Consider the following 27,334-nt stretch of genomic DNA (forward strand, 5'->3'; position numbering starts at 1 on the left):
TTCTCTTTAAAACAATTATATTTATTTCACTGGTTTAAAACATTATGTAGAAGAGCTAAAATCCCCTAGAAGTGTGTTTTCTTAGTGCACTTTATTTCACTTTATCAAATAAAAATGCTTTAATGTAGCACCTTTGACAATGATGGGACAAGTTTGGATAGAGCTAGCTTTCGATGTACAATTATTTAAGGCAAAAGAAACATTTCACATGAAAGCTTGTATTCAAGCCTTTGTAAAAAATGCATTGTTAATTTACATATATTTCACATAGCAGAAACAACACTAAACTTGAAATGAGAAGTTAGAAGTACAAAATTCAAGGTAATAAAAAACGTATATATATATATATATATATATATATATATATATATATATATATATATATATATATATATATGGGTGGTTTCATCTCAAATCGTGCAGGCAAAAAGGGTCGAATTTTTAATTTCGATGAAAAAAATATATGTTATGGCGCCGTTTTTAAAAACGCAGTCGCCGCAGACCGCAAGTTCGTCGGATTTTTTCTTCGCGTCTTATGAATTTTTAAAGAGGCCGCGGCGAAAAGCAGTGTTTTTCACACCCGTCGTGGGTCGGATGTTTCGCTTGATCTCCCGCCGTGGATTTTCAGTCCACATTATATTATCTTTTTTAAAGCACTCTGTGGACACATTTAAAAGGCTCCAATACCATAAAATAATTTTAGGCGTTTTGCTTTTTTTCTGTAAAAATGTCAAAAACGCCCCCTCGGTCAATTGTTGACGAACTTTGACAATTAATTACTGGCGATCTACTTGGGTTACATCAATACTTTTTATGTCCACGGAGAGCCCAAAACACGTTCTTTATATGTATTATAAAATGACTTGGCTGTATAAAATAGTCTTTGCGGTACGTTTACGTTAATGTTATGTGAAAACCAAAAAGTACCATTTTTGAAATTGATTTTCTCAAAAAACCCATTTTTTATTTTTTTTTATTTTTTGTTAAAATGTAGATGTGATAGTTTTCTACGCGAAAATGAGGTCTAGAAAGTGTATATTTTGTTTGTATGTTTTATATTTAGGCCTCAATATCGGAAAAAAACGTCTTTGTTTTGCAAGACCCAAGTCAGACATTCCGACCCATGCGTCTCTATGAATTGTGAAAAAGTTTTCTTGAATTTTCTTCTGAATTTTGTAATCAATTATAAACGAATTTTGTGGTATTGAATATTTATGTATGTTTTGATAAGAGCGGGAACCACGAGATACATATCTAACCAAATCAGCAGGCCTAGTAGACTTTGAGTAACCAAAAGGCACAGACGTTGTATTGTTTCGATTTATAAACCTTTCACAGTAAACTAGCACGACTAGCTATTAGCTGTCATATTACTAAGACAAAGAAAGTCACCACATCGTCGATATATTATATGCAATTCTCTACGAAACCAAGCACTGGGGCTTGTTCACCGCACATCGCACAGGTCACCAGGGAATGTCCTTTCACTTCCGTAATACACAAAAGTGGTGACACAGAAACGGTCCGAAACACACAGAGAGTGTGTCATGGGGAGAGGTAGGAAATAAAAATAAATAAATAGGAATTAAATTGCCCAACTGCGATCTTAACGAAAATTGCGTTAAAAAAATAAAGTATTTAGGTTGGAGTGGTGGCAAGACGATAGGTCCACGCCTGGTGGAGAGTCAGACAAAGAAGTCGACGGCACGTAAAGGTAAAACAAAAAAAAAATCAATAATTTAATAAAGACGGGAAAACTCAGCCGCACATGGCAAGAAGATAAACCAACTCCTCCGGGCATTCCCCAAATGGGACGCAACCAAATGCGTGCGAACACGCTCTCTACATCACCGCCTAGGCCGCTACGCCATGACAAAATAAACCCAACAACTGAACAGTGCTAACAAACAGTTAGTAAGAAAACATTGAAAAAAAAAAACCGTTCAAAAACGCACCCGAGAAACTAAGTTCAGCGGGGCGAAGAAACACACACGAGTCGGTCCCACGACACTGAAGTCTGGCAGGATGACGGCGTCCAGATGATGCTCGAATCTGTTTTTCCCTCTGTTACGCACATCCACGACGGCTGTGAGGAACAGTGGATGTGCGAAAGAAAGTGAAGAATAGATTCGAGCAGGCGATGCGCGAGAAGGTAACCGAGACTATGCCTGAAGCTTCATATCGGGAGAGGAGCTTTGGAGGTAGTTTCTGCAGTTACTCAAACTTTCTCTTTCCCCATCCCTTTTTCAAAAGAGCACGTCAGCCGGCGATGACTTTTCATCTCCGGAGAAGCCCACTCTTCACAAACGGTTATAGTTGACAAGGAGGCTGACTTCGACCCAACTAGTCTCCGGGCAAAATACAAACACAAGTATATTTACCAACACGCTTGTTTTAATGTCAGTCTCCGGGCTTTGCTGTTTCCAAAAGAGATAGCCCTTTATAAGGACAGAATGAGCGGGTTGGTGGGGATAATTAAACTTAAACAGCCCCTTTTCGTTTTCTTCCTCAAGTTTAATAGATAACCCTTCGGTGCTATCGGATCTCCCCGGAGAGAGAGAGACAGCACGGCCGTTTCAAGGTAAGGATAGGGTGCTCGAAGCTGGGGCAAACAGGCGGTATCGTTTCACGCATGCACGGATGGCTGGTTTCAAATTTCCCCACATCCCTAACGAAACCGGCCCATCTTCGTGGGTGCGGCTGTGGGATTTCTGTCCCGCGCCGCCGGTTTTAGCGCGCACGCGGCGTTGTTTTGGCTGGCAGAACAGTTGTTGACCGTCGATATTGTAAGGCCATGGTGTCCTCATCCTTTCAGGCAACGATTCCTTTGCTTTCCCTTGTGCAATACTCTGACTGACTCCTCCTGAGTGGCTGTCACTGTTCGCTGCGTCAACGACACAATCGTACCATTTCACTCCTCGTGACACAGGGTGCGCTGCTCGCTTTACTGTCACGGGCCGTCCCATCTAACACAACGAGCGCGAAAGGTCGTGGTCATCTGCTGGCTCCGAAAGGGCGGGACGTTCATGCAGGCCAATGAGGGCCCCGAATCAATACGACGTCTGCCGACTCCTACACGTTAAAAATTTACGACACCTGCTGGTCTGTTAAGAAGTGTTGCTTTCTCTTTTTGGAACTCCTCCCAATGTAGCTTGCCGCCTATAATAAAATTTAAATAATCAATAAATATAACAGGGTGGAAATACTGTATTTCATTTTTTTGTGGGAACGTTGAAAAAAATAAAAAAAACTATTTCCAAGCTTGTGAAGACGCGCAATTCGTAAGTACATTTCGTGCCGTAAAAACATGTTTTTGTACGATATTGATGCTTAAATATAAAACATACAAACAAAATATACACTTTCTAGACTTGATTTTCGCATAGAAAACTATCACATCTACATTTTAACAAAAAATAAAAAAAATAAAAAATGGGTTTTTTGAGAAAATCAATTTCAAAAATGGTACTTTTTGGTTTTCACATAACATTAACGTAAACGTACCGCAAAGAATATTTTATATAGCCAAGTTATTTTATAATACATATAAATAACGTGTTTTGGGCTCTCCGTGGACATAAAAAGTATTGATGTAACCCAAGTAGATCGCCAGTAATTAATTGTCAAAGTTCGCCAACAATTGACCAAGGGGGCGTTTTTGACATTTTTACAGAAAAAAAGCAAAACGCCTAAAATTATTTTATGGTATTCGAGCCTTTTAAATGTGTCCACAGAGTGCTTTAAAAAAGATAATATAATGTGGACTGAAAATCCACGGCGGGAGATCAAGCGAAACATCCGACCCACGACGGGTGTGAAAAACACTGCTTTTCGCCGCGGCCTCTTTAAAAATTCATAAGTCGCGAACAAAAAATCCGACGAACTTGCGGTCTGCGGCGACTGCGTTTTTAAAAACGGCGCCATAACATATATTTTTTTCATCGACATTAAAAATTCGACCCTTTTTGCCTGCACGATTTGAGATGAAACCACCCATATATATATATATATATTAGGAAAGTAATGTTTCTCCCTTGAAATCTCTGACATATATGGTTTCGTCATATTACACAATGCATTTGAAAATAAGACATATTTGTCCCTCCAGTTAAGATGGCAAGATATGGGCCTTTGCCACATCTTTTACATAATTGTTATATATGTCCTTAAAACTTGGCCATAGTACTTATAATATTTGAGCTCATGTACCATTTAATAAAAACGAGGCGTGACTGATATATTATGATAAGTAAGAAGTCCATGCTCATGTCCAGTTTATTTACAACGATCTCAAATATCAGAACCTTTCTTTCAAAAAAACCTATTTAAACGCTTTTTATTTTTTTCACAACCATAAAAATTACGTTTCACGAACCTTTATGTCAGACAATGAAGGACATGGGGCGAGAGAAATCATTTTCAAAAGTCTGGCGGGCAAAGGGCGAAATTTTGCTTCTTTCATGCGGCCGTCTTTTCACGTACACTGGCAAGAAACTAGGCTGGCCCCAACCATCTTTACTTCTTTTTTATTAGAGGCAATAACCAAGAAAACAGATAAACGGAGAAATGCATAACATTACATAGCAGCTATAGTATTATAAGCTGACAGTAAGGCTTATGGAGATAAAATAAAAAAGGATTTTAAGTGAAGTTAAGATTACTCGTAAGGATTCGTATTTTTTTATGGCAATTTTAAAAGTTCTGTGTCTATTTTGACCATTTATCAACAAGTGGCAGCATTAAATATTTTTCACGGGACTCACAGAATTGCATTCCTTCTTCTATGTGTCACGGTATTGGGAAGGCATGCTGCTTCCTTTTTGAGGAGTGCAATTCCAGGCACTTTCGGGGCCGCTGCACGAGCAGAATCATGAACACTTCAAGTGGTTTGTAGTTCTGACGACCTGAGGTTGTGCAAGGGGACTTGGTGCTTGAGGAATCCCCCCATGCCATCACATGCACTTTTGCCGTGCCCCGTAGCTGAAAAAATAATTTGGTCGTCATCTCTTGTCTTTTCGCCATCTCGTACAGTTGAGACCTTTTCTTTTATTTTTTTTTTTTTTTTTTATTGACTGGCCGCTTCATTGGAGATGTGGACAAGTTGTGTGAGTATCGCGATGTTTTCTTCCATCCACTCTCGAACTGTGCGCAGACCGAACAGTGCATGTGCTGTATCATGCACGATGTCCTCGCTGGCGACCCCGAAGCTGGAGGTTTTGCGTTCCGCTGTAGTGACGCAGGTGAAGAGAGAAACCATTTGGTTCTTCCAGTGAAAGCCTTGTGCTAGTCTCTGAAGAACGACGCTCTAGGTTTCCGCAAAGTAAAAGTGAAATGCGATTATACGAGCTAGAGCCACTAAATGAGCAGCGCCTATAGAGTATCGGCCGGCACTCTGTTACCCGACATTTTAGTGGGTCCCGCTATTTTGGTGCATGAGCAGAGCAGACGCAATGCCGATCGTCATGATTCAAAAGTGCGACTTCATCAGCACTAGATTCGGTGTTAGGAAGCTCATGTAATATTGCTTTGCTTTGTCGCGAACTGTTTAAACATTTGTGGAGGACAGGAAAGCGTTTCCTGTGATTTCAGATAAAGCTTCAGATAACTGGCAACGATAAGTTTAAGCCACAGTATGGCCAAGTGTCGTTACTCTGAAGCGCAGCTCATTTAGTGGCTCTAGTACGGACCTTGAGACGCGACGTTTCTGAGCTTACAGCAAGCGTCTGAGCACGTCGGATGAATGAATGGACGAGGTACTATGTTACACACTTTCTGAGCTCACCTGCAGAATGCGTTACTTTCCATTCTTTTCTTTATCAGTCCGCCAGATTCCCACAAAGCTATTTCCTTTTCTTCTTCCTTCATTGACAACGATGCCAGTGTTAAACCATCCCCCTTTGGACGCACCTTGCAGGTGAGCAAAACACGCTCTTCAGTTGGGTCAGCACACAGGTAGGTAAAGTCCCTTAATGTCCTCGAGACTTAATTCTTGGTCGCCCACGTTTGACACTAATGCCATGCAAAGAGCGAAACTTGCGCAATAAATGCGGAAACACTCCTCGTGTATTGGCACTTTTATTACCGATTTGAGTCGGAATGAGTAGAACTTTTTTAGTCTAAGCTTGATGCGCTTGTCAAGAAGCGTTTTGCGGTGAGTGTTTTCTTTCCATGAAAGTACACACGCACATCTTTTTTGCTAGGGCTTTCTCTTGAATTCTCTTGATTGATCAATCCTTTTCGTCCGACGTCTAGTATTTCATGGCAAGCTTAATATCCTTGCTGTCTAGGGTGTGACTTTCGTAAGGGTCAACGACTGCCCATACACTTCTTGTTGTTTAAAGTTTCTTGACTTGTTAAGAAAGTGCATCGTTACTTCAGGAGTAAGTGAGAAGATTTCCTTTTTTTTTTTTTTTTTTTGTTAGTCCGGGAGACAACAGGGTCAAAATCTGGCACCTTTCCTGGATGGACGTAAGCGGTCCTCAAGTTAGCAGCATAGTGAATGCAGGTTGAATACGAATCCGGCTGTTCAACCAGTGGGAGTTGCCTGGTAAAAGTCACTCATCTTAAGGCCAATCTTTAAAAAAGCTTTCGTTGCTTGTGCTTGTTTTCGTCTGATATATTTGCCGCAAATTTTTTTTTTTTTTAACATGTATGGAATTTTTAATAGTGTCACACTTAGGTTCGCTAAGCTGGTGGCCTCTTTTATGTTTTGGGAAATTACTTCTTCGTGTGGAACTTGGACTTCGTGTGGTTAACGTCGGATGCCGTCTTCCTCTCCGACAAAATCATGGAAATCACGGCTGAACATTGCGAAGCAGTTGACCACAAACACTGTCGGGCTCGTTGACGGGTGCCTCTTATTCTGCAGGCAGTAGTTATTTTTTAGTAGCGCGATGTCTACATCGGAAACTTTTCAAAAACGTACGTCGTAATTCTTTTTTTTTTTTTTTTTGTGTGTGTGCTTGGCGTTAATAGGGCAAAGTTGTCTGCCTCTACTGAAGATGTCCGCCATCGCAACCGCTCTGAAGCCAAAAATGACTAGCTCAACAGGCGCTCATCGACCTTACAACGTAGAGAAAACTTCTTGTGACAATCCGAAGAGAGGAGGAAACTGCGGTTAAACGAGCACCTTCTCCCCTAGCATTGGCTGCATCGCCACAGAAAGGTTTCCGCAAGTTAGTCATTCCCCCTATTGGTTTTAGTAAACAGTCTATAACAAACTGAGAAGAGATATTAGATATGTGGGCAGCATAGAACCTGCCAGCGAAACAAAACGAGAGGGAAAGGTTGTCGCTCTCGCATGCGGTGGCACAAGAACTTTTGCTCTTGTGGCGCCTTTTGGTAATAACAGGTTTTATACAGCTTCGTCCTTTCTATCACGTGCCTGGTTCATGATATGGTAGTCGTTCCTAATTTGCATAGGGACCCTGCCTGTGCTAAATGCACAATCATGACAGCTGTCTAAGAAAATAAATGCGACAATCCCAGAGTCAAAAAGGGTGGCAGCATGTCTCTGTCATGCTCGGCTCGTGAATTGCTCATAGAAGGAAAATAGCCAATGCAGCTCATCAAAAGCTCGAAGGTACTTATATTTCAACAAGAAAAGGGAAATGTAAAAAAGAGTAAATTAGGGAAGGCGCGCACATAGCAGACAACTAAGTGAAAGCAAGCGTCGAAGCGGCGCGATGCTATACAGAACTGATCAATTTCACCCCATATCGTTCTGCGAGGTATGGTTTCGCAAACATAGAAGTGGCAGTAGTAAAAAATGAGATTGGGAAGTTTCAACGAACCCAGCTTAGCCATCGTGTAAAAGAAGGTGTTTGAAGAAAAAAAAAATTCACGGACACTTATCCTGTAAATTGACGTGCTCGGCGTGCTGCCGCGTTGAAATGTTTTTCCACACAAGTGCTCCATTATGTGACGGAAATTTTTTTTAAATGTCCTATACACGTTCGTCCACCTCATATGACGACGCTTAAACGTTATTCAGGACAGCTTCCACTTCTGTAGTTTAGTACATACTTCACCTAAGCTGACAGTGCGGCGTGAGCTACGCGCTCGCCAGACGAATCAACCGCTTCCCTTTCCTCACCCAACCACGGCCCTCTGCGCGTAGGTTTGGGCGGGAAGGTGATCACGTGACGAAAGGCAGGCGTATGGTTGGTCCAACGAGCTTTCAGCGCACTGTCAGGTTACCGGTGAATGGAGTAAAGCAAACCGAACGTGCCTAACAACCTCTTATCATATATTACACTATAAATACTATCAACGTGCAAGTTTTACAGAGCTGTGTGTAAACTCGAAACCAATAAAAAATTTGATGTTACAACAATGAAGTAAGGAAAAAAAAAAACAGGAACCACAGAGTTAGGGGGTGTCCAAAGAGGACACTACAAAACGCACGACTCCGACAAATCGTGAAAATTGAAGCGGACGCTCCTATAGAAGCGCCCGCTTCAATTTTCACGATTTGTCGGAGTCGTGCGTTTTGTAGTGTCCTGTTTGGACACCCCTTTACACGTTGTAGAATGGAGGTACAAATATGTTTTCAAACGCACTGCATAATATGACGAAACCATAATATGTGATCGCGTCGTCTTAGTCTATATATATATATATAAATATACAGACGGACGAAGGACAAACTTTTATGGTACGGAGGTTCCGTTATGAACCATTTCACGCTTTAATCAATAAAATGTGCAGAAAAAACGCTGCGTTATTTATTTTATTAACGAGCTGACCCCGAGTCGCCGCGCGGTTTTCTCCCCCGAGGGAATCGTTTCGCTCGCTTCTCTCGCGAGCGCGAAGCATTTCATAAATATGCGAGAGGAGAGAAATGAGCCTCGCCAACACCACCGCGAAGGTTGCTAGAAGACAAGGCCTGCTCCACCCCCCCCCCCCCCCCCCCCTCCGAATGACATCACAGGTGGACCAACGCAGCACCGTCTCAACGTTGCGTCAGCACCGCCGCCAGGGCCATACGCAGCGCGCCTCCCCAACAACGAGTGCGACGCTATATACCACGCAGCGACGCCGAGACTTAAGCGTCCGCCGCTAACCATGACGTCTTGGGCAGGCCTTGTCCACTAACAGTGACGTCATGTGCAGGCCTCGTTCTCTAGGCGGGGTTGGCTTCGCTCCAACGAGGTAGAGGGGCTTAGAGCGATAAACTGGTATCCCGTTCACCGGGCAAAAGTGACCCCCACTCTGGCTGCCGCCCCTGTTGTACAATTTTGACCACTAAACACGTGACCGTACCTAATCCTGAGGCGTTTACGCGAAACTGAGCCGAAATTTGTATTGCGATCGTCGTAAAAATTACGATGAACTATTTTTCCGATACTGTTAGCCCAGAGATCAGTGTTTAGCTCCGATAAAAACCGTAGATACAGCACCGCGGGTGACGGCATCTAGCGGAGACGTTGCGAAGTTTGCAGAATTTTTGTTTCAAAAGCACATTTGGGACTTAAAACAAAAGTAATATAACTTATCTCGTCGGTACTGTTATTAAAGATCAATAAGCGATTCTTTGCGCCCGGCACTTCGTTAAAATGTAGACGTAAAACTGTAAGGTCACTTTCAGCTGCCAGTTTATCGCCCTAAGGCTCTCTTCCTCGTTGCCACGCTCGCGCGAGAACAGGCTGGAGCAAAGCGGCGGCCGTCCCCGGATCGTGTTGCTGCTTCGGTAAGCGATTGCGCGTTTCACATCGTGTAACATTAAGTGGAATGTGTGAATATGTACTGTATGCTTGACTGCGCAAGTGCCGTGGCCCGCCCTCCTTAGCTTAGCACGCATCAGCGTCTCTCGATGGCTCAATGGAAGAAACACGTTTCGGTGTCGAGAACCTTTGGTGTGTAAATATGTACAACGCGTCACTGACAGCCGGAAGAAACGGAGGGTATGGCTTACTATGTTGACTCTTTTTGAAAAGAACACACCCAAGGAACTATGTTGACTCTTTTTGAAAAGAACACACCCAAGTAACGGCAAATATTTGCCTGAAAAGAAAGGAGGGCATATTTTTAATCTAGAATGCCCGAAAATCGCTTCCAACTCTTGAGTTTTGTAACGGTAACCTCGAATTTATTTGCACCCATTTTTTTTTTTTTTATCATTCGGGCAGAGACGCAAGTTTTTAAGGTTTCTAATGAATTTTCGCTGTGCGGAAAAACACAACAAAATAAAATAAAAAAGCTGTCAAACAAGAAATAAGGGTTCCTGCGCAGGCGAGCTAGTAAATAATCGTAGAAAAAAAAAACTGGTAATTAGGATATAAAAAAGGGCGACGAACGCAACACCGTCTCAAACCTTTGAGACGGTGTTGTGTTTCTCTACCTTACTTTTGTTCTTAATCTCTTTTTTTTTTTTTTTTTTTGTTAATTGCGTGAAACACGAGTCGCATTCTTCGGCCTTTATTCTTCCATGTCCCGCGTCGTTCGTCGTTCGCACGAGACGTTTCGTATACACGACTTGCACCTGACTTCATCCCGTCAGCTCTCCGACCACCACCAGTGAAGAAGGGAAGAAAACTCCCCTCTCACCAAAACTCTCTTTCGTGTGCCCCAGAAGCTCCCAAACGTCGCTATTCTGCCTCTACAAGATTATAGAAGATGAACCTGTCTCTCAATATACGTACAAAAGCAGCTTCGCCCTCGTTCGCTATTCCGTGGTGGTGCGAAATGAATTATGTGGCGTCAGTGCATGGCACGTGTACGCTGACGTTCGAGAGAGCACAGCTTGAGCACACCAGAGAAGCTTGCACTCCAAACAGACGCTTCCACGTTTCCTCCTTTTTCGACGACCCACACAGGTGGACAGTCTATAAACGCTTCCGCTTGCACTAACTCAAGCCAACGCCCATTAGCAACGGAACCAATCACGCGTATACGAGAACAGATTCGTGCCCCAGCGCTGCACGCGAATACAAACGCGGCAAGCGCTTCAAACGCCCAAGGCAACACACGCCCCAAAAGAAAAAAATAAAAAATAATAAAATGCCATCGTTTGTTTTGTTGACTCCTCGATGCGATGGACGGCAGCAGGCGCTGCGAGCCCCCAGCCAATCCAAATGCCGTGCCAGTGTCACGTGACCCCTTTCAAGAGGGGTCAATGTCACGCGAGTGTCGGGTGACCCTTTGGAAAAGGGCGCCCGTGGGCGCCTAATCACGTGTTACCCCCGAGCCACTGGATTGGCTGACATAATTCGTAGCGTTCGTAGCGGTCCATCACATACGGTGAAATGGAGTACGAAGTTCTTCGTCGGTTCTCGAACGTGCGAAAGTCTCGCGGAGGAGTGTAGTGTTTGGTCTGCGAATCTGTTCGCCTTCAGTCCCCTCGGAGTGAACGAAACGGATATTTGGTAGCGTCTGCGCCGGGGATTACTCTTGTCGTGCGTTTACATCTGTGTGCGGGAGTGGTGTTGTTTGCGTAGTGTGGGCGGCCCATACTCCGCTTCAGTTTACGATGGACCACAGGAGAAGCTACGTGCCACGTTAAGCAATCCAGCGCTGTGAACACTGTCCCGGGACTAGGCGCCCAGCGCTTCGCATGTGCCGTTCCCGAAGGTCGCGTATGGCACTCCCACGGCGGGGCATTGGCTTCTTCGGTGGCTCGTAGAATCTCCAGCGGTCCGTCTCTAGGCGGAACGGCGCTGGCTCTGTTTGCTCTTTCAATACAAAAAGCTGTCCGCGACAATCGCGATGAAAGCTCGCCGACGTCGCGCCGCTCGCGACAAACGTTGCTGGGTTGAGCAAAACTGAGGACCGCTCCTATAATAGCGCGTCGTCTGTGGCTTGCACTAGATTTTGCCGCCTGTTTTTGGTTTTGTTTTTATTATTACGCGGCTTTCCTTTTACGGTTACGGCCGTTATTGTCGATCGTTTTCGTATAGCTGATCCCGGGGTTGGGTTTCGCGTTTTGGTAGGATAATAGTGTCCTGCTAAATTTAGCGGCGCAATCTTAGTGCGTTGTGACGTCATTGCACGTGACACGTGACGTCACGATTTTCCCGTTACATTAAGCGGTTTAGCGGGAAAATTCCTCATCTAAATTGTCTGTAACAAATGCTTACCGTCGTGGATTCTTTCTTAATTTACGCAGTGTACGATGACGATCTGACTATGCTTCGCGTGTGTTTCGGTCGTGTCACGATTGCGAGTCATTATGGCAACCAAACGGAGCACCACTTGATCGATTTGGAAACTCACAATCATATCGCCCACGCAACCAAAAAAAAATTGTTAAACGAGCGATATTAGTGAGTTCTAGTATTGCGTATACGAGCGAACGCAAGCCCTCTGCGTTAGCTTTGCGTGTTCCACACTGCGCGTGCGCGGAGCCCAAACTGCGGCCTTGAATTGGCGCATGACGACTTCGCGCAGGCGCAGCTTGAAAAAAGTTAACGCAAACGCACAACGCTTGCGTTTGCTCGTATACGCAATACTAAAACTCTCTGCTGTATGAACGGTTCTTTACGGAGCGAGAACGCAACGCTTCTCCGGGCTCGCAGAGAGCAACACCCGCAGTGTTCGCTGGTGTTTTACTTTAAAATCAAGGTGCCAGAAACAGGTGTCGCAAAAAGTGTAAAGCGCAGACCGGCAACTGCACAGACGAATGACAGGCACTGTTTGAAGGCATGTGCCTTCGCCAACGAGGTAGGGGGCCTTAGAGCGATGGACTCGCAGCTGAAAGGGACCCCCGATTGGGCCGCCGCAATGTTGCACATTTTGACCACTAGACACGCGGCTTTTTAGTGTTACGTCTAGATTTTTGACGAGGTACCCCGCGCAAATAATTGCTTGTTGATCTTTAATTGCAGTACCGACGAGATAAGTTATGTTTCGTTTGTTTTAAGTCCAAAGTGTGCCTTTACGACAAAAACTCGGACAGCTTCGCAATGCCTCCGCTTAATGCCGTCAGTCGAGGTACTATTTTGGGTTTGTATCGGAGCTAGACACCTCTCTCTAGGTCTAAGAGTTTGAAAAAAAAAAATAGTTTATCGTGTTTTTTACAGCGATCGCGATGCGAATCTCGGCTCAGTTTTGCGTAAAAGCCTTAGAATTAGGTACGGTCACGTGTCTAGTGGTCAACATTGTACAACATGGCCGCAGCCAGGTGGGGGTCGCTTTTATCTGGTAAACGGGATGCCAGTTTATCGCTCTAAGCTCCTCTACCTCGTTAGGCTTCATACACACTCGCACATTTGCTTCAGCAGTGACATGTAAACCATTTTTCCGCCTAGCGTTTTTTTTTTTTTTTTTTTAGACGTACAATTACTTTTTTTTTTATTTATTGCGTTTGGAAAGGGGTGAAAGTTGGGACGTCGATGTAACAAAAACTTGGTCGAGGAAGTGACGTAACACAGATAACACCGCCGAGAACCGCGCAGTGCGCACGCGCGTGCTTTCTTATCAGCTGCCTTGCTTGTTTGCTCGCATCAACGCGACGCGCTCCTATCTTATTGCAACGGCGGCGTCTATCGCCGACTCTCAGGCTGCTTGCAGGGGCTGGGCAGGAGGATTCCTTTCTAAATGGAGTAGAAGAATCCTAGCCCACCTAACCCACGAAGAACTCCCTTTGATTCGCATACTGTGTGCACCTGGCCACACTCTTCTTCAGGGTAATGAGAGTGCAAACTCTCTCGCTCGAGGACTGACCTTCCGAGCAGCCCGGCATGGGGAAGAGGAGTTGGTCGAGAGCAACTCGACTAGACCCGTCTGCAACCGTCAACAGTCAGACGACGAAACCGAAGAGTGCCCGCACAAAGTCCACAACTCGAAACCTTTCATCAGGTTACAGAATCTTACCAATCTGGGCGAAGGACATACCCACCTCCACACAAAGACGTAAACAGAAACGAGGCTACCGTATGGAGGCGCATACAAACAAAGACTTTTCCCAAATCTACACCACCTTCACCTCTTCTTTCCTGGCAGCTACCGAGGCACATGCCTGGGCTGCGATTCCCCGACCCCCACACTCTATCACTGTACCTCGGCCTGCCCGACTCCACTCGGAGAAGAGATCCGACCCACACCAAATCCTTCCACATCCTCCAGGGAGATTGCCCTACTCGGCTCGAGCCCTGAGCAACAGCGAGAGCTGATCGCTCGGGCCAGAAAAATAGCGCTAGCCTGCGGGGCCCTGGACGTGGGGACCTGAACCTAGGGGGGGAAACCCCACAAATAAGAAACAATTAAAAGTTTTCACCGCCACCACCACCATAGCAAGGCGGCCGTCTCGTGGCTCTCCTCTCATCCGTTGTCTGCCGCTCTACCTTTCCAATTTCGGCGCCCGCTTCTCGTGGCAATCTGCCAGGCTTTGCCTTCACCCTGAGACATACAGACATGCAGGTGCCCCCTGTCAAATACGACGTGCGAGCGACATCGTTTCCACGCGTCCCCAGCGTGCCACCAGAAATGCTTGCAAACAAGCCGCACTCGCGCTGCTTTTCCCTCTTGCAAAGGACAGGGCGTTGGGTATACAGTCACGAATACAAAATTGTCTCCGGCCAGGCCAAAAGCATATTTGAAGCTTAATACGCATGTATACTTGTAACATGTATGGGGACAGTTTTTGCATGATCGGTGCGGCAGGAAGAGACACGCTCTATAGACCGTGTCTCCAAACTGTGTATTTTAAGACGTATTCGCAGCGTGACATAAGCTTTAAAAAAAAAGGAAAAAAAAAAGGAACGAGTATTGGGAAGTCGCTAACAAAGTTGGTTTGGTTTCGTCGCGGAACGAAATTCGGCGTTTGTGCGTTAAGCGTGACCAGGTCGTAGAGAATTCCGGCGACAAACGACAAGTTGCCTCCCTAATATAACACGAATGAAAACGAATCGAAAAGGAAAGAAATTCCGGTTCTTCGCCGTGTTTCTCAAATGAGTAGCGGCGACGAGAGCCATTGCGCCGCATATACCTAGCCTGTCTCACGCAAACCAGACACAATCCCACTGCGCGCTAATCATGGCGTTAAACACGACGTTACAGTTTCACTCGACTTCACGCCAATCACGTGACGTCGTGGTGTCAGTTGACGAGCGACACCGTCATGTTTAGCGGAGACGCGTTTTCGAACCACGACGACCCCGCACCCCATCAAATAACTATCACCGTGAAGGTCAATTGTTCTGCTTACTTCTCGACATTCCAAGCTGTGGCATGGTTAACGATCGAGATGTTACTGAAACCGGTTCGATCGCGAAAGTACCCTTGAGGTATGCAGTACACGCGAGGTGTGGATCGAGCTTGTGGACCTTGGGACAACGGTCAACTCGAAGGCCGCTCTCCTAGAGAAAAAAAAAAAGGAAACTCGTTGCAAATAGAAAAGAGAGGAAAGCAAATATCAAAAATTAAAACCCTCCCGACTCCATCATTAAGCCGCACACGAACGGTTCAAGGTCTGTTTCATGATCGGCCGTCTTTCCTCGCCGTCTATCGAATAAGAAAGGTACAGTGACTCGAGGGGGAACCCCACAGAATCGCTAAGGCCGAGCTCCCGCGCTTACGAAACAGCGGCGGACGAACGGAAACATTGGCTGCTTTACGTGCGCGTTTAACCTGAGCCGGCGAGAGCAACAGTGTAGGAGAACCTGGTTCAAAGGTGCGGTGCAACAATATCGGGTTGGAATGTTTCTAACTTAACGCTTGTTTAATGGTATATTCGGCTGGTCACTTTCGAGCGCTCCAATCATCCGAGTCGGAGCTACCAGATCTCGGAGCGCCTCCGCATCGGAGCGAGAGAATCGGCGCGCCCAGCCGAACGCTCCTCAACTTTTCGGAGCTGCAAGCCGAGCGGATAGAGGGTGGCCTGCTCCACTAGAGGACGGCGCGAGCCGCCCTCTAGCGGAACTTTTGCTTCTCGGATTCAAAGGGTTCAGCAGTATTCAGTCATCCATCCATCCGTCAATCCTTGAAAAATGGCAGCCGTCAACTCGGACGCTGATAAGGTCATCGCAAGCCAGCCGTGCCAAGTGGAAGTTCCTGCGAAACTATAAAAAACGACAACATTACAGCTTGAAAACTCTCGTACTTTTGTTCTTACCGCTTTGTGCGAGTAGGTTCGCACTATAGAAACATAGGCCTTGACCTTGGGCACCGTACAAGGTGCGTCAAACAACTCGGCAAACTTCGATTCGTAAACACGGCCCTCGTCGTCGTCGTCGTCCGAGCTGCTGGTGGTGTCGCTGTCAGCTAGCTTCGCCAGCAGCACTGACGGTGCCACCCCTAACATTAAACGTCTTCGTTTCGACAACATGTCACCTCAATTTGGGCAGTACAACACAACGGTGACGGCGTCGATACTGACGGCTGTTTTTCGCAGACCTTTTTCTGCGGAGTAGTTGCGTTCTCGCCGTCCGCTTCCGACACAAAAGCAAAACGGCGGAATGGCTGGAGTCACGTGACCGGTCGGCAGCCAGATCTCTCGCGCGCTCCCACTTCAAAGTCAGAGCGCCTCAAACCGCTCCGATTCGGAGGACGGCGAGAGTCGGAGCTTCAAGAGCGCTCCGAAAGAACCAGGCGAATATAGACGCTTTACACACGCGCCAAATTACAGCCGCCATTGCTGACCTTCTCTTGTCTTACCGAGATGCCGAGCACCTGAAACGGTAGTTGACGATCCTCCACAAAAGCCGATGCTTTAGAAAAGGACACAGTTGAATCTAATATGGCTATAACCTGGCCTGCTCTGGTAATGATGAAGTGGAATAAACGGAATAAGAGGAAACAAAAACTGAAGGTCAGTTATGGCGGCGTCCAGGCACAGCTGCTGCAAAGCGTCTATACTTGGAGCGCCTGGCATCGACCAGGCGAATGCACACCGACTTTTCAGAGCGCTCCATAAGAAGAGTGTTTTTCGGTGGCCGAGTGGGTTAGCGCACATCAGCTCGAGGCACGTGGAGCGAAAGCTCGCGCTGTAGAACCCAGGTATCCAGGGTTTAATTTCCACCCCTGCCCGTTTCGATCTGGATAAGCATCGTATACACGTTTGCAAGAAAGGCTCCTGTGCGCTGCCATTTTGAGCGATGCTGGCGCCCCGTACCGTTTCCGCCATGCTGGGGTGCGCCAGGGGCACGTCATTAGGGTGCGCGATGACAAGATGGTGCCGTTTGCTGCATCGTCGATGGCTTACGTTAGCGGCTCACTTGCTGTCTCGGAACGCAGGAGGAGGTATCCACACAGAATCGTAGCGTCACATATTGTAGGATGGGGCATCTTTAAGGGTTGGAGCTGACTTTATAACGATTGCAGCCTCTGTTCCTGCATGTTGTGGAAGCCAGAGCTGCCTCGAGCGCAGCCACCGTTGATGCAAAGGCCGTGCGACTTTTAACGCATTCTGAAGAGAGCGCCTTGAGACTTTAGATTTTTTTGAAAATTTTCGATTTGTTACCGCTTTAGGCATTTTATTTAATTGTCCTTGCTATTTCGCTGTCGAAGACGACACGTGTACGTTTTATAACTATTTTTTTAAATTTCTTTCTGCGCTCAGTGGTGTACGCTTCGGCGAGAGACGCTTGGCAACATTGTACGACAACCAGCGAACGTTTTGGCTGGAGAGTAGGTCCACCTCACCTTGGCGCGCGGTTCGAGGTTAAGCCGGGATCCCACTTGCAAAGGTGTATATCGGCGTGCGGTCGTGTATCACCACTGCGTGGTGCACGTTAAAGACCCCAGGCTAGCGGTTGTACTGCACTGGCTAGATTGCCCATATACATCTGGGACACCACAGGCCCATTTGGGCTAACTTCCGGCTGCATAAACATATATGCTACACAATTAACGTCTTTATCAATTCTTTTTTTTTTTCTTACAATACATTGTATTGGGTCAGTCAGTCACAAAGACTCATGGGACAGAGCCCGGCAGTCGGTTTCGTGCTCTTTATTTATTCTTTTTTTTTTAGTTATTGATGCCACATCTTGCTGCGGCGTCTCGCCGCAGCAAGGCGCCCGTCACGTGGCTCTCCTCTCATCCGTTGTCTGCCGCTCTACCTTTCCAATTTCGGGGCCGCTTCTCGTGGTGATCTGCCAGGCTTTGTCAGTATTATAGGAGGCTACGGTGTGATGTATTCGCGGCTTAAAGGGACACTGACACCCCCCAAAAAATATTTTTCATTTTTTGCCAGGCGCTTTATTATGGTGTCGGAGGACTACCCAATTAATATTTTGCAACAGAGTAGCGTATTTTTTTAATAAAGCCAAAAGACGCAACTGCTCGAAACCGAAACCGAAACCCGACGGAGGTTGGAGAAGTGGAGAGAAGAGAGTGGAGTGGCGGAAGTCACGTGGCTACACCCGACCGTGTTTTTTTTTTGTTTTTTTTTGTCTTTCTCCTTGTAGCAGACGACATGCGGCGTACGGGAACTGTTCGCCGTGGGATTCTTTTGCAGTTATGTATGTTCCGCTCGTTGTTCTGTACTCCAAGATGAGTTGTTTTGTACATTGAGGAGTTGGAGATGAGTAGTGAGTGCCCGTGGTGAATTTTGATCGGCTTCGAAAAGAATACACCCAAGATGTTGCGTGAAGAGCTGGCTCACATGTCCTGCGTCCGAAACAGAAGTGGCATTGTGCGACAGAGTTTCCGAAAGATCAACGGGATCGGGACCAATGGCTGGCTGCATTTCCTGTAGACCATTTACGGGCACCTCGGAAAGCGGACGCTACCTGATTTATATGCTCCTTGCATTTTGTGGAAAGTGATTACATTGAGTTCGCAGGTGTCAAAAAGGAAATCCCATACCATTTAATTCAGCGACGTGTCGTCCACAACATTTGTTTCTTTTTTTTTTTTTTTTGTTTCTTCAGTAATAATTGTAAAAAAAAAAAAAGAAATGTAAACATCAGAAAATATTATAAAAAAAAGTTTCACGGGGGATCGAACCCGGTCCTACCGCGTGTGAAGCAGACGTCTTACCCACTGAGCTACTGGGGCTTTTTTTTTTTTTTTTTTTTTTTTTTTTTTTTTTTTTTTTTTTTTTATTGCGCACAAGTCGCACATCACACATTAAAAACCCATGTACTCCGACTTGGAGCCGTCCGTAGGATTAAAATTCTTTCATTCCTGTTAGTTCTTCTAACAGGTTAAACCACTCTGGCGGGGTTTCAAAACGTTCAACAACGCTCTTCACTTGGACAACAAGTTCGACAAAAAACAGGCGGGCCGACTTAGGGTGCTGCTCTGCGTGGCGCACCGCCATGCGAGACTTCCAAAGGCTATGCAATCCTAATACCATAAACATATCATAGGGTACGCTTTGATGCTTTTCCACCGGGAGGAAGCGAATTGAAAAAGGATTGACCTGTAAATCCTTTTTCAAAGTCCGCTGCAAAACGTCCCAGAAGAACACTGCATCCCAGCAGTACAAGAATGCATGTTCAATCGTCTCCGGTTGTTTGCAAAGTAGACAATTTACACTCCATGGGACGTAAATGCCTCGTCTATCGAGCCATACCTTCACAGGCAACGTTTCACTATGGAGGCGGAAGAAAAAGGTTTTGACACTAGGCGGGACGCACATTTTCTTTACCCGGGCAAGAACATCTTGTCCCGGACACGAAACATAAGGAAGTCTATACAACGGAGCAGGGAATAACAACTCGAGGAGGTCGCGCGTCAACTTTTTGCGCGATACTGTTGATAAATATTCCCGTGAAAATCTTACGTCCAAAAAATGAAAGGCTTCTATAACTTCCTTTATAAACCCAACTGGTTTGGCTGGGGGCCCCGAGTCTGACGCGACAAAAAAGGACGGTAAGGCGTCCCTGAGCCTTGTCTGAAACATCGTTCGTAAAAGGGGGTGTCGCTGATCACGCAGAAAAAGAAACCGCGACACAGTTTGACGAATAAAAAGATGCGACAGTCCAACCCCTCCCTTGGACACACGACGAAACAGATTGTCCCGACACATCGGTTCGCTTGATGACAACCAGATAAATAGTGCGAACACGCGGTGCATCTTCTGGATATAGATTCTGGGGCAGCATAGCACCTGTAGGACATACCAAATCTTCGCGGTCAGGAAGATGTTACACACGGTTGCTCGCGTAAAAATAGACAGGTCACGATTACGCCATGAGGCGGTGCGTTTCTTTATGTCCTCAACGGCATTTTCCCAGTAAGGCTTTGTTTTCCTCAGGTGCTGTAGTGGGACTCCCAGATACTTGCACGGGGTGCACTGCCATCGAATACCTTCGTACAAAGCTGGTGTTGTAGCCCAAGTACCGTGCCAAACGCCGGAGCACTTATCGAGGTTCACTACGGCACCCGTAGAGGCGCAAAATGACTGTGTCAGTTTTAAAACTTCCTCTACGCTTCTTTTGTCACTACAAAATACGGCAATATCATCTGCGTAAGACAACACTTTTGTCTCAACTGAGTCCATTCTAAAACCGTGCACTTTTTCACTTTGAATAACACTCAGACAAAAGGGCTCTAAGTACAACGCAAACAACAACGGTGACATGGGACACCCCTGTCTCACGGAGGAAGATACAGGTATTTTAGGGGTCAAAGAATTATTGATAACTAATTGTGTAACACACCCAGCGTACGACATGCGTGCTCCCTCCAAAAGAACTGCCCCTACATTACCGCGTTCTAGCACTTTCCAGAGCACCTCGTGTCGGACACGATCAAAGGCCTTCTGTAAGTCTATCTGCAGCATCGCCACTTGGCCTCCTTCGTTGCTAACAGTGTCTAAAATTGTTCGTGCGACATGTATGTTTGTTTGGATACACCTTCCCCGTATGCCACATGTTTGGTGTTCACCTACTAAATTACATATGACTTGCTGGAGTCTCTTAGTTAAAACCCGTGCAAAAATTTTATAATCGACGTTGCATAAAGTGATCGGTCGGTACTCACTTACGCGCCTTGCCGCATTCGCGTCAGTGCCTTTCGGTATAAGCACAGTATACGTTTTCAGAAAGGAAGGTGGTAATGCTTTGAATTCATACGCCTCGCGAAAGACTTCCAGAAAAAAAGGGGCTACTAAATCTTTGAACTTTTGATAAAATTCGGCACTTATGCCGTCAGGTCCGGGCGTTTTATGCGCCGGCAAACCATCTATTGCGCGTTCTATTTCTCCGAGCGTAATTGGTTCCTCCAACCACTCTTTTTCATCATCTGTAAGCTGTGGTGTTCCTTGGAGTAAGCTGTCAATCTCATCCGTGTTAATCTGCTGCTGGCAGCCTCCAAATAGCTGTTTATAATATTCAAGAAAGGCATTCTCTATAAACGTTTTGTCACCACTTATAGTACCATTGTGACTAATCATCGTGATTTCCTTATCTTGCGCGTACTTTCTTTCTTCGGCCAGGGCACGTCGAGTGGGCTGCTCGCCCAACAGAAACTTATCTGCTCTAGCTCGCACGATCGCACCGCGATAACGCTCTTGGTGTAAGTTATCTAACTGGCTTCTCACTTTTTTTATTTCTGCCACGTTCGTGCACGGGTTTTTATCTTCTTTTTCAAAAAGTTCATGCCAATACTTCTGCAATTCTTTCTCCTTCTTTTTTGACACGTACTTTAAGTAGGAAGACCTTTCAATTGCCGTTTGTTTGACCTCTTCTTTAAAATATTCCCATTTTTCAAGGAAGGATGTTTCTTTTCCGGAGGCAATTTTCTTTAGCGTCTCTATTGCGCTCTCAACAAAAACAGCGTCGTCTAGCAACCGGTTGTTCATTTTCCACAAGCCCCAACTAAATTTGTTCTTAGGCTGCTTGTTGTTTCCCAGAGTCACAGTGACTAAGCAATGATCTGTGAAAAAAAGGGGCTTCACGACGTAGCCTGATACATTGGTGATTACTTCGGCCGACATGTAGATTCGATCTAGACGCGCGTTAGATGACCTTTGAAAATGAGTAAAACGGAGAGTGTCGCGATTGGCCCTCGAGCGCGCTACGTCTTCCAGATCGTGTTCTTGCAACATTTCGGTTAGTAATTCTACGCTGCTATCTCGGTACGACACGCCTGAACTTCGATCAGCCTGGCTGCATACGCAATTGAAGTCTCCCAAAAGAACCACTATTCTGTCGCACTGCATGTACGAGCTTAGAAACTGAGAGAACAATACTCTCTCGTTCGCTCTGTTGGGCGCATAGATGCACATGACTCGCCAGTCACGGTTAAATAAAGTGAAGTCGCACAAAACAAAGCGCCCCAGCTCATCAACGACGACATTCAAGTCTCGCAGTGGCACTGACTTTGCCAAAAACAAAAAACAGCCTGCCGACATCCCATTCGAGTGACTGACGCACACCTCGTAACGGCTCAAGAAAGGCCGCAGCGCTTGTTCTATTTCGTCGTCGGAGGCCATTTTTGTCTCCTGGAGCGCTAGAAAATCAATTTTCTCTTCAGCCAGTAGTCGCTGCAGCTGGTATTGTTTCTTCCGTGCGTTTAAGCCACGTACGTTTAAAGTCGCGAATCGTACGGACTCGTTAAATAAAAAACTGCTCGAGTCGTTGAGCATTGAAATTAAATCGAATAGAAAGGAACGCTGCCCAACTGAGCCTCATCCTGTATCCGGAGACTTAAAACACCGGGGTGATTGTGGAAACTCACAGCGAGTCTTCTTTGCGACGGTCTTCCGTCGAAAAACGCGGTTTCACTGCACGACTCTTTTTGGGTGCAGTCCCATGAGTAGCAGTCCCGCTGGCTGGTTCTGGTGCAACAGCCGGTCGCTTCCCGGTCAGACTTGAGTCCATGTCGACGTCTTTGCTGTCGTCCGCACCTCCGTTGCTGTCGTCGTGTTCAGGATGGCCTACCGTCGTTGCCGCACGTTCACGATACGCTTTCTGACCGTCGAGCTGCTCCTTCGTTCCCTCACCGGTCAAGACTTGCACCTGCACCGTCGCCTCAGGATCCTGTGATGGAGTCGCTGCGTCAGGGTCCCCGTCGTCGTTGGGTTTCGACACTCCGCTTGGTTCCGTCCGTGTCAGGGCGGCGGGCGGTGACCCTCCTACGGCTTCCTCGGCTTCAGCGTCGTCCATGACGTAGTCGGAATTGTCCTCCGACTTGCGGTCTCGGGCGATAGAAGCGTACGTCTTAACACAGTCGTCCGTCTCGTGGCCGTACCGGTGACAGTCTGTACAGCGCGGGACGCGGCAGTCTCGTCGGATGTGCCCCTTCCGCCTGCATCTAAGACACAGCGGGGCCCGTCCTGGTACGACAACAAGGACCTTGCATCCTTCCAGACGGATTTCATGGGGGAGGCTGTCGGTGGTGTAGCCTTCCTTGAGGGTCAGGCGTACAGACCGGGTGTTCGACTCGACAGCCTCAAAACCCTTCTCCCGGAAGAAGTCTCTGGTTATGTCAGACACCTTGCCATACCGCTCCATTTCTTTCTTTACTTGGCAGTTCGGTACGTCGTAAGGCACCCAATGCAGCTTGAGTTTGACCGCCGCGTTGGCGGGGTCCAGCACGAGGCAACGCCCCCCTTTCACGGTCAACTCTTTTGCATCCACTAACCTTTGCTTCGCTTGGAGCGTGTGCAGTCGGAGCATCCACACGTGATTCATTTGGTGCGGCCCCGCCGACGCCAGGTCTTTCAGCACCTCCAGCCGCCGCAGTTCGTCGCGAAAGTCTTGGATCCGGTATGGCCGGCCTTTCACATCGCAGTGAAGAATAACAGAGTTGGTGGCAACGTATCCAGTAGGCAGAGTGGGCAGGATGATCTTGTATTCCTCCGGGTTTCCAGAAACAGATGTACCACGGCCTGACACGGCCGTTTTTGCCGCTCCGACGGAGCACATGATAACACGTCCGTCGCGCTCGGCAGCCGGAAGTGGAATCCTGAGCTACTGGGGCATGTCGATACTGGGGGATCTCTTTCCTTAGTAACAATTCAGCCGATAAACTGTAAGTTGGAAAGTTTGCTGCCGATTTTTCTCTAGCAAAAGCACTCCAGGGTCGAAGTCGGGATGCACCACACATTGGCGACATTCTCACCTAGTAAAGAAATCGTACGGGTGCATATTCAACTCGAAGTAGACACGTCGCGCTTGACGTTTGCGCGAGCGATGTCTTCAGCCACAAGAAGGGAGTGACGGCTCGGAGACGTCTTCGTGCAAATCGGCTTGGTGGTCGGGTGTGTCGTACGGCACGAATACCAATTCTTTTGAACAGTCCCAAATTTCTCTTTTAAAGGCGGACAAAATTCGCCGGTACCGCGAACGACAGTTCTGAAATAGAGGTCCCACGCCCGTCGTCCGCTGCCATCGCCGTACCCGCGAGTCCCACGATACGCGAAACAACGCACGCACAGAATGCTTCCGGTTGTCTGTGGAACTTTTTTTTCAATCAACGTATTTGCAGGTTTTTAGAAGCCACAAAAAATGGGTTTCATATTTTTTTCTATTTTTAATACTGAGTGTGTCCCTTCAGTGACCCACGACTTTGATTAAATTTGGTGGTCGCATCGATACCTTAGAAAACGGCCCGTGACCGCGGAAAAGAGAGTGAGCGAGACTCGAACCGGCCAGTTCTTGATCGGCGGTTTTCGGGCGGAAAGAAACCGAATTTCGAGCCGCAAATTCTGTTCTGGGTAGTTGAGCTCTCATATGTCACGTACAACTAAAAACCTCGGCGAGCATAGATACCCTGTCAGTGTCCCTTTAAGGATGCCAAGAGGAGAGGGCGATTTCTAGAGGACAATTTCGTGAACGATATAGCTGTAACGATGAGGTGCCGTTGGAAATGTAACTTCCGCGATGAAATCATGAAGAGAGAAAAGAAAAAGTACTCGTGTGACGGTCTTTTGTTACCGTAATGCGGAACCGGAAACGGATAAGTGCCAGCCAAATACCACACTCTTGTGTTAAAAGGTAGAGGAGCGTTGCGTGGACAGGGAGACTGGTTTCTTATCGTTGTGCCGTTAACATTGGATTTTTTAACGCAAAAATGTGCTTAGCGTTACGTATAACACGTGTCACACAAAACTGTAAAACGCAAAAATTATCGGGAAAATCTTAATTCTTGTTTAATTATATGACAGTTTAATTTTCCCAAATGTTTAAAGCCAAAAAAAAAAAAAAAAAGCCCTAAGGCTCCGCAAGTCTACGCAGCTTTAGGGAAACTACATTCTTATAGAAAAGAATGTTAACACGCTTGATGTAAAAATGGGACAGGGCAAGCAGAGCCACGTACAAACAAATCCGCTGAAACAAAACGCAGCTTCGGTTGGGCTTGAAAACTGCGACCACATCTGTAGGTTTCTCTTTCTTTCTTCCTTAGCGGGTTTAAACTCATTCACTTGTAAATATTTATACAACAGAGAAAGTCGTTTCCACAGACATAGTTTCGCACTCAGTTTCCACTTTGCTTTGTTTAAGCTATCTGTTATTTTCTATTTGATGAAGATTTTGTTATTTCTTTTTCACCCTTCTTTAATTTCTTTTTTCACTATCGAAACGCATCTTCCGGTTTTTAGAAGTATTCATTCTTCTCCTAGAATATGCAAGAAAATGTCAAAGAGAAGAGCAGGCAGAAAGAGAGGTTGACGCGGTGAAGTTTACCCGGTTGGCTACACTGTTTTAGTGGAGGAGGATGGGCCAATGACCACCCTAAACAGTGCGATAAAACAACGTGTAATAAATTGTCCACGGCGTATAAATGTTCGTACATTGTCTTTTTGCAGTTTTTCTTGCTTATCGGTATTATCGGTTATCGGCACATCAGTAACTGAGGAAAACTACAGGATAGATAGTGCTCTTTATAGAAGTGCTGGCAGGGAAAGAGCAAGCAAAGAACTTTTGCAAGCACTTCACTTAGACTTCAGATAAGATAACGCCCTTCAGGCGAGTAGAAAGATAGTAACGTGCGTATTCTTTTCTGTTTCAGTCCGCTGCCGCATCCGCCAGGAGGAGGCCATGGACGCCGAGTACATGCCAAGTGTTTGGGGTGTCCGCCTCCGCGGCGATGAACTCATCTTAGACTACTGCCAAAAAGCCATGGATAACAGCACCATCACCCGTCAAGAACTCCCGTGCGAACTAGGCCTAAGGTACGGCCCGCATCCCCGCGAAACGATGGATGTGTACGGCTACGGCCGAGTCCCCGAAAACGCCCCCATTCTCGTCTTCTTCCACGGCGGCTACTGGATCGAAGGGGACAAGGACATGCACGCCTTCGTCGCCAAACCTTTCGTCGAATCCGGCTTGGCCGTCGTGGTCGCTGGATATCCGCTCGCTCCTGAAAGTACCTTAGACCAGATCGTGGAATCTGCGAGACTCTGCATGACCTGTGTCATCAAGATGTCAAAGCAGAAGAACTCGGCCGGAATCATCATCAGCGGCCATTCGGCGGGAGCGCACCTGGCCGCCATGGTACTATCTTCCCAGTCTTGGACATCGAGATCTGAGAACCTCGCGTGCATCAAGGGTGCCGTGCTGTTTTCTAGCGTCCTGGACGTAAAGCCGCTACTCAGCACATCGGTCGCCAAGGATGCCGCCATCACGGTGGACCAAGCGGAGATCAATAGTCCTCTTGAAGTCGTGAACCTCTTTCCTCGGGACGTTTTCGTGCAACTTGTCCTTGCCGAGCATGACCCGCCGCCGTTCCACCGACAGACTAAACGGTACATGGAGGCTTTACGGGATCGCGGTATAAAGTGCGAGTTGGTGGTCTACAATGACGAGGACCATTTTTCTTTTTTTCCGAGGCTCATGGATAAAGAAGACGAGGTGACTGGCCAGATAATCAAGAATGTTCTTAGAGAAACTGGGACGGCTTGACCCTCTAGATTTGCTCCCGTTAAAAGCCCTAAATATATATGCATATCCGTCTAGAGGTGTAATGAAGCGAAGCCGCTAAACTGACCTTCGTGCTGTAATCGCTTCGAATGCTGAAAGCTTTTTAATACCTTCTAATCTCCAGCGTGTTTGCGTTTTTGTCGGTAGATAAATATTAAAAAAGAAAGAAACTCTTGGGGAGACTCGGAAACGCAGAATTTTTCTAACCTTCGATCTACACCTCGTTATGAAAATAGTAGATAAATGTTTTATTTTAATTTAATATTTCGAACATTTTGTTTTCGCTCATTGATCCTTTTAATAAAAAAAAAATTACACCATCTTCCCGAGGGGAACCATGGGGTGACGCGGAGCATCGCGGATCGTTATTAACGGTGTTATTAACGATGTTAGTAGCGTTGTTGAACTTCACGGTCCCGAACCTCAGGTTCTGCTGCTCGACGTTCACGAACCAACGCGGCTTCCCGTTCTCGAAGATCGAGTTCCGCCGCTCGCTTCGTACGTTTACGTTGAACTTCACGGCCCCGAACCTCAGGTTCTGCTGCTCGACGTTCTCGAACCGCCGCTGCTTCACGTTG

At 46.6% G+C, this 27,334-nt stretch overlaps 1 protein-coding gene across 2 annotated transcripts in view; it reads left to right on the plus strand.

The window, feature by feature from the left end:
• Nucleotides 1–27,078, plus strand: part of LOC8030759 (kynurenine formamidase) — a 57,495-nt gene extending 30,417 nt beyond the window's left edge. The window contains exons 1-2 of one of the 2 annotated variants that reach the window (XM_029983853.3): nt 9,419–9,691; nt 25,846–27,078. In XM_029983853.3, coding sequence (XP_029839713.2) covers nt 25,875–26,738 — 864 coding nt within the window. In that variant the 5' untranslated portion in view covers nt 9,419–9,691; nt 25,846–25,874 and the 3' untranslated portion in view covers nt 26,739–27,078. Of the gene's footprint in view, nt 1–9,418; nt 9,692–25,845 lie in introns of those variants that run through there. The other variant, XM_042289900.1, reaches the window with a different exon arrangement.
• The last annotated feature ends 256 nt before the right edge of the window (nt 27,079–27,334 follow it).

This window comes from Ixodes scapularis, unplaced genomic scaffold (assembly GCF_016920785.2).
Source record: "Ixodes scapularis isolate PalLabHiFi unplaced genomic scaffold, ASM1692078v2 PGA_scaffold13__105_contigs__length_92229423, whole genome shotgun sequence".
Lineage (NCBI taxonomy): Eukaryota > Metazoa > Arthropoda > Arachnida > Ixodida > Ixodidae > Ixodes > Ixodes scapularis.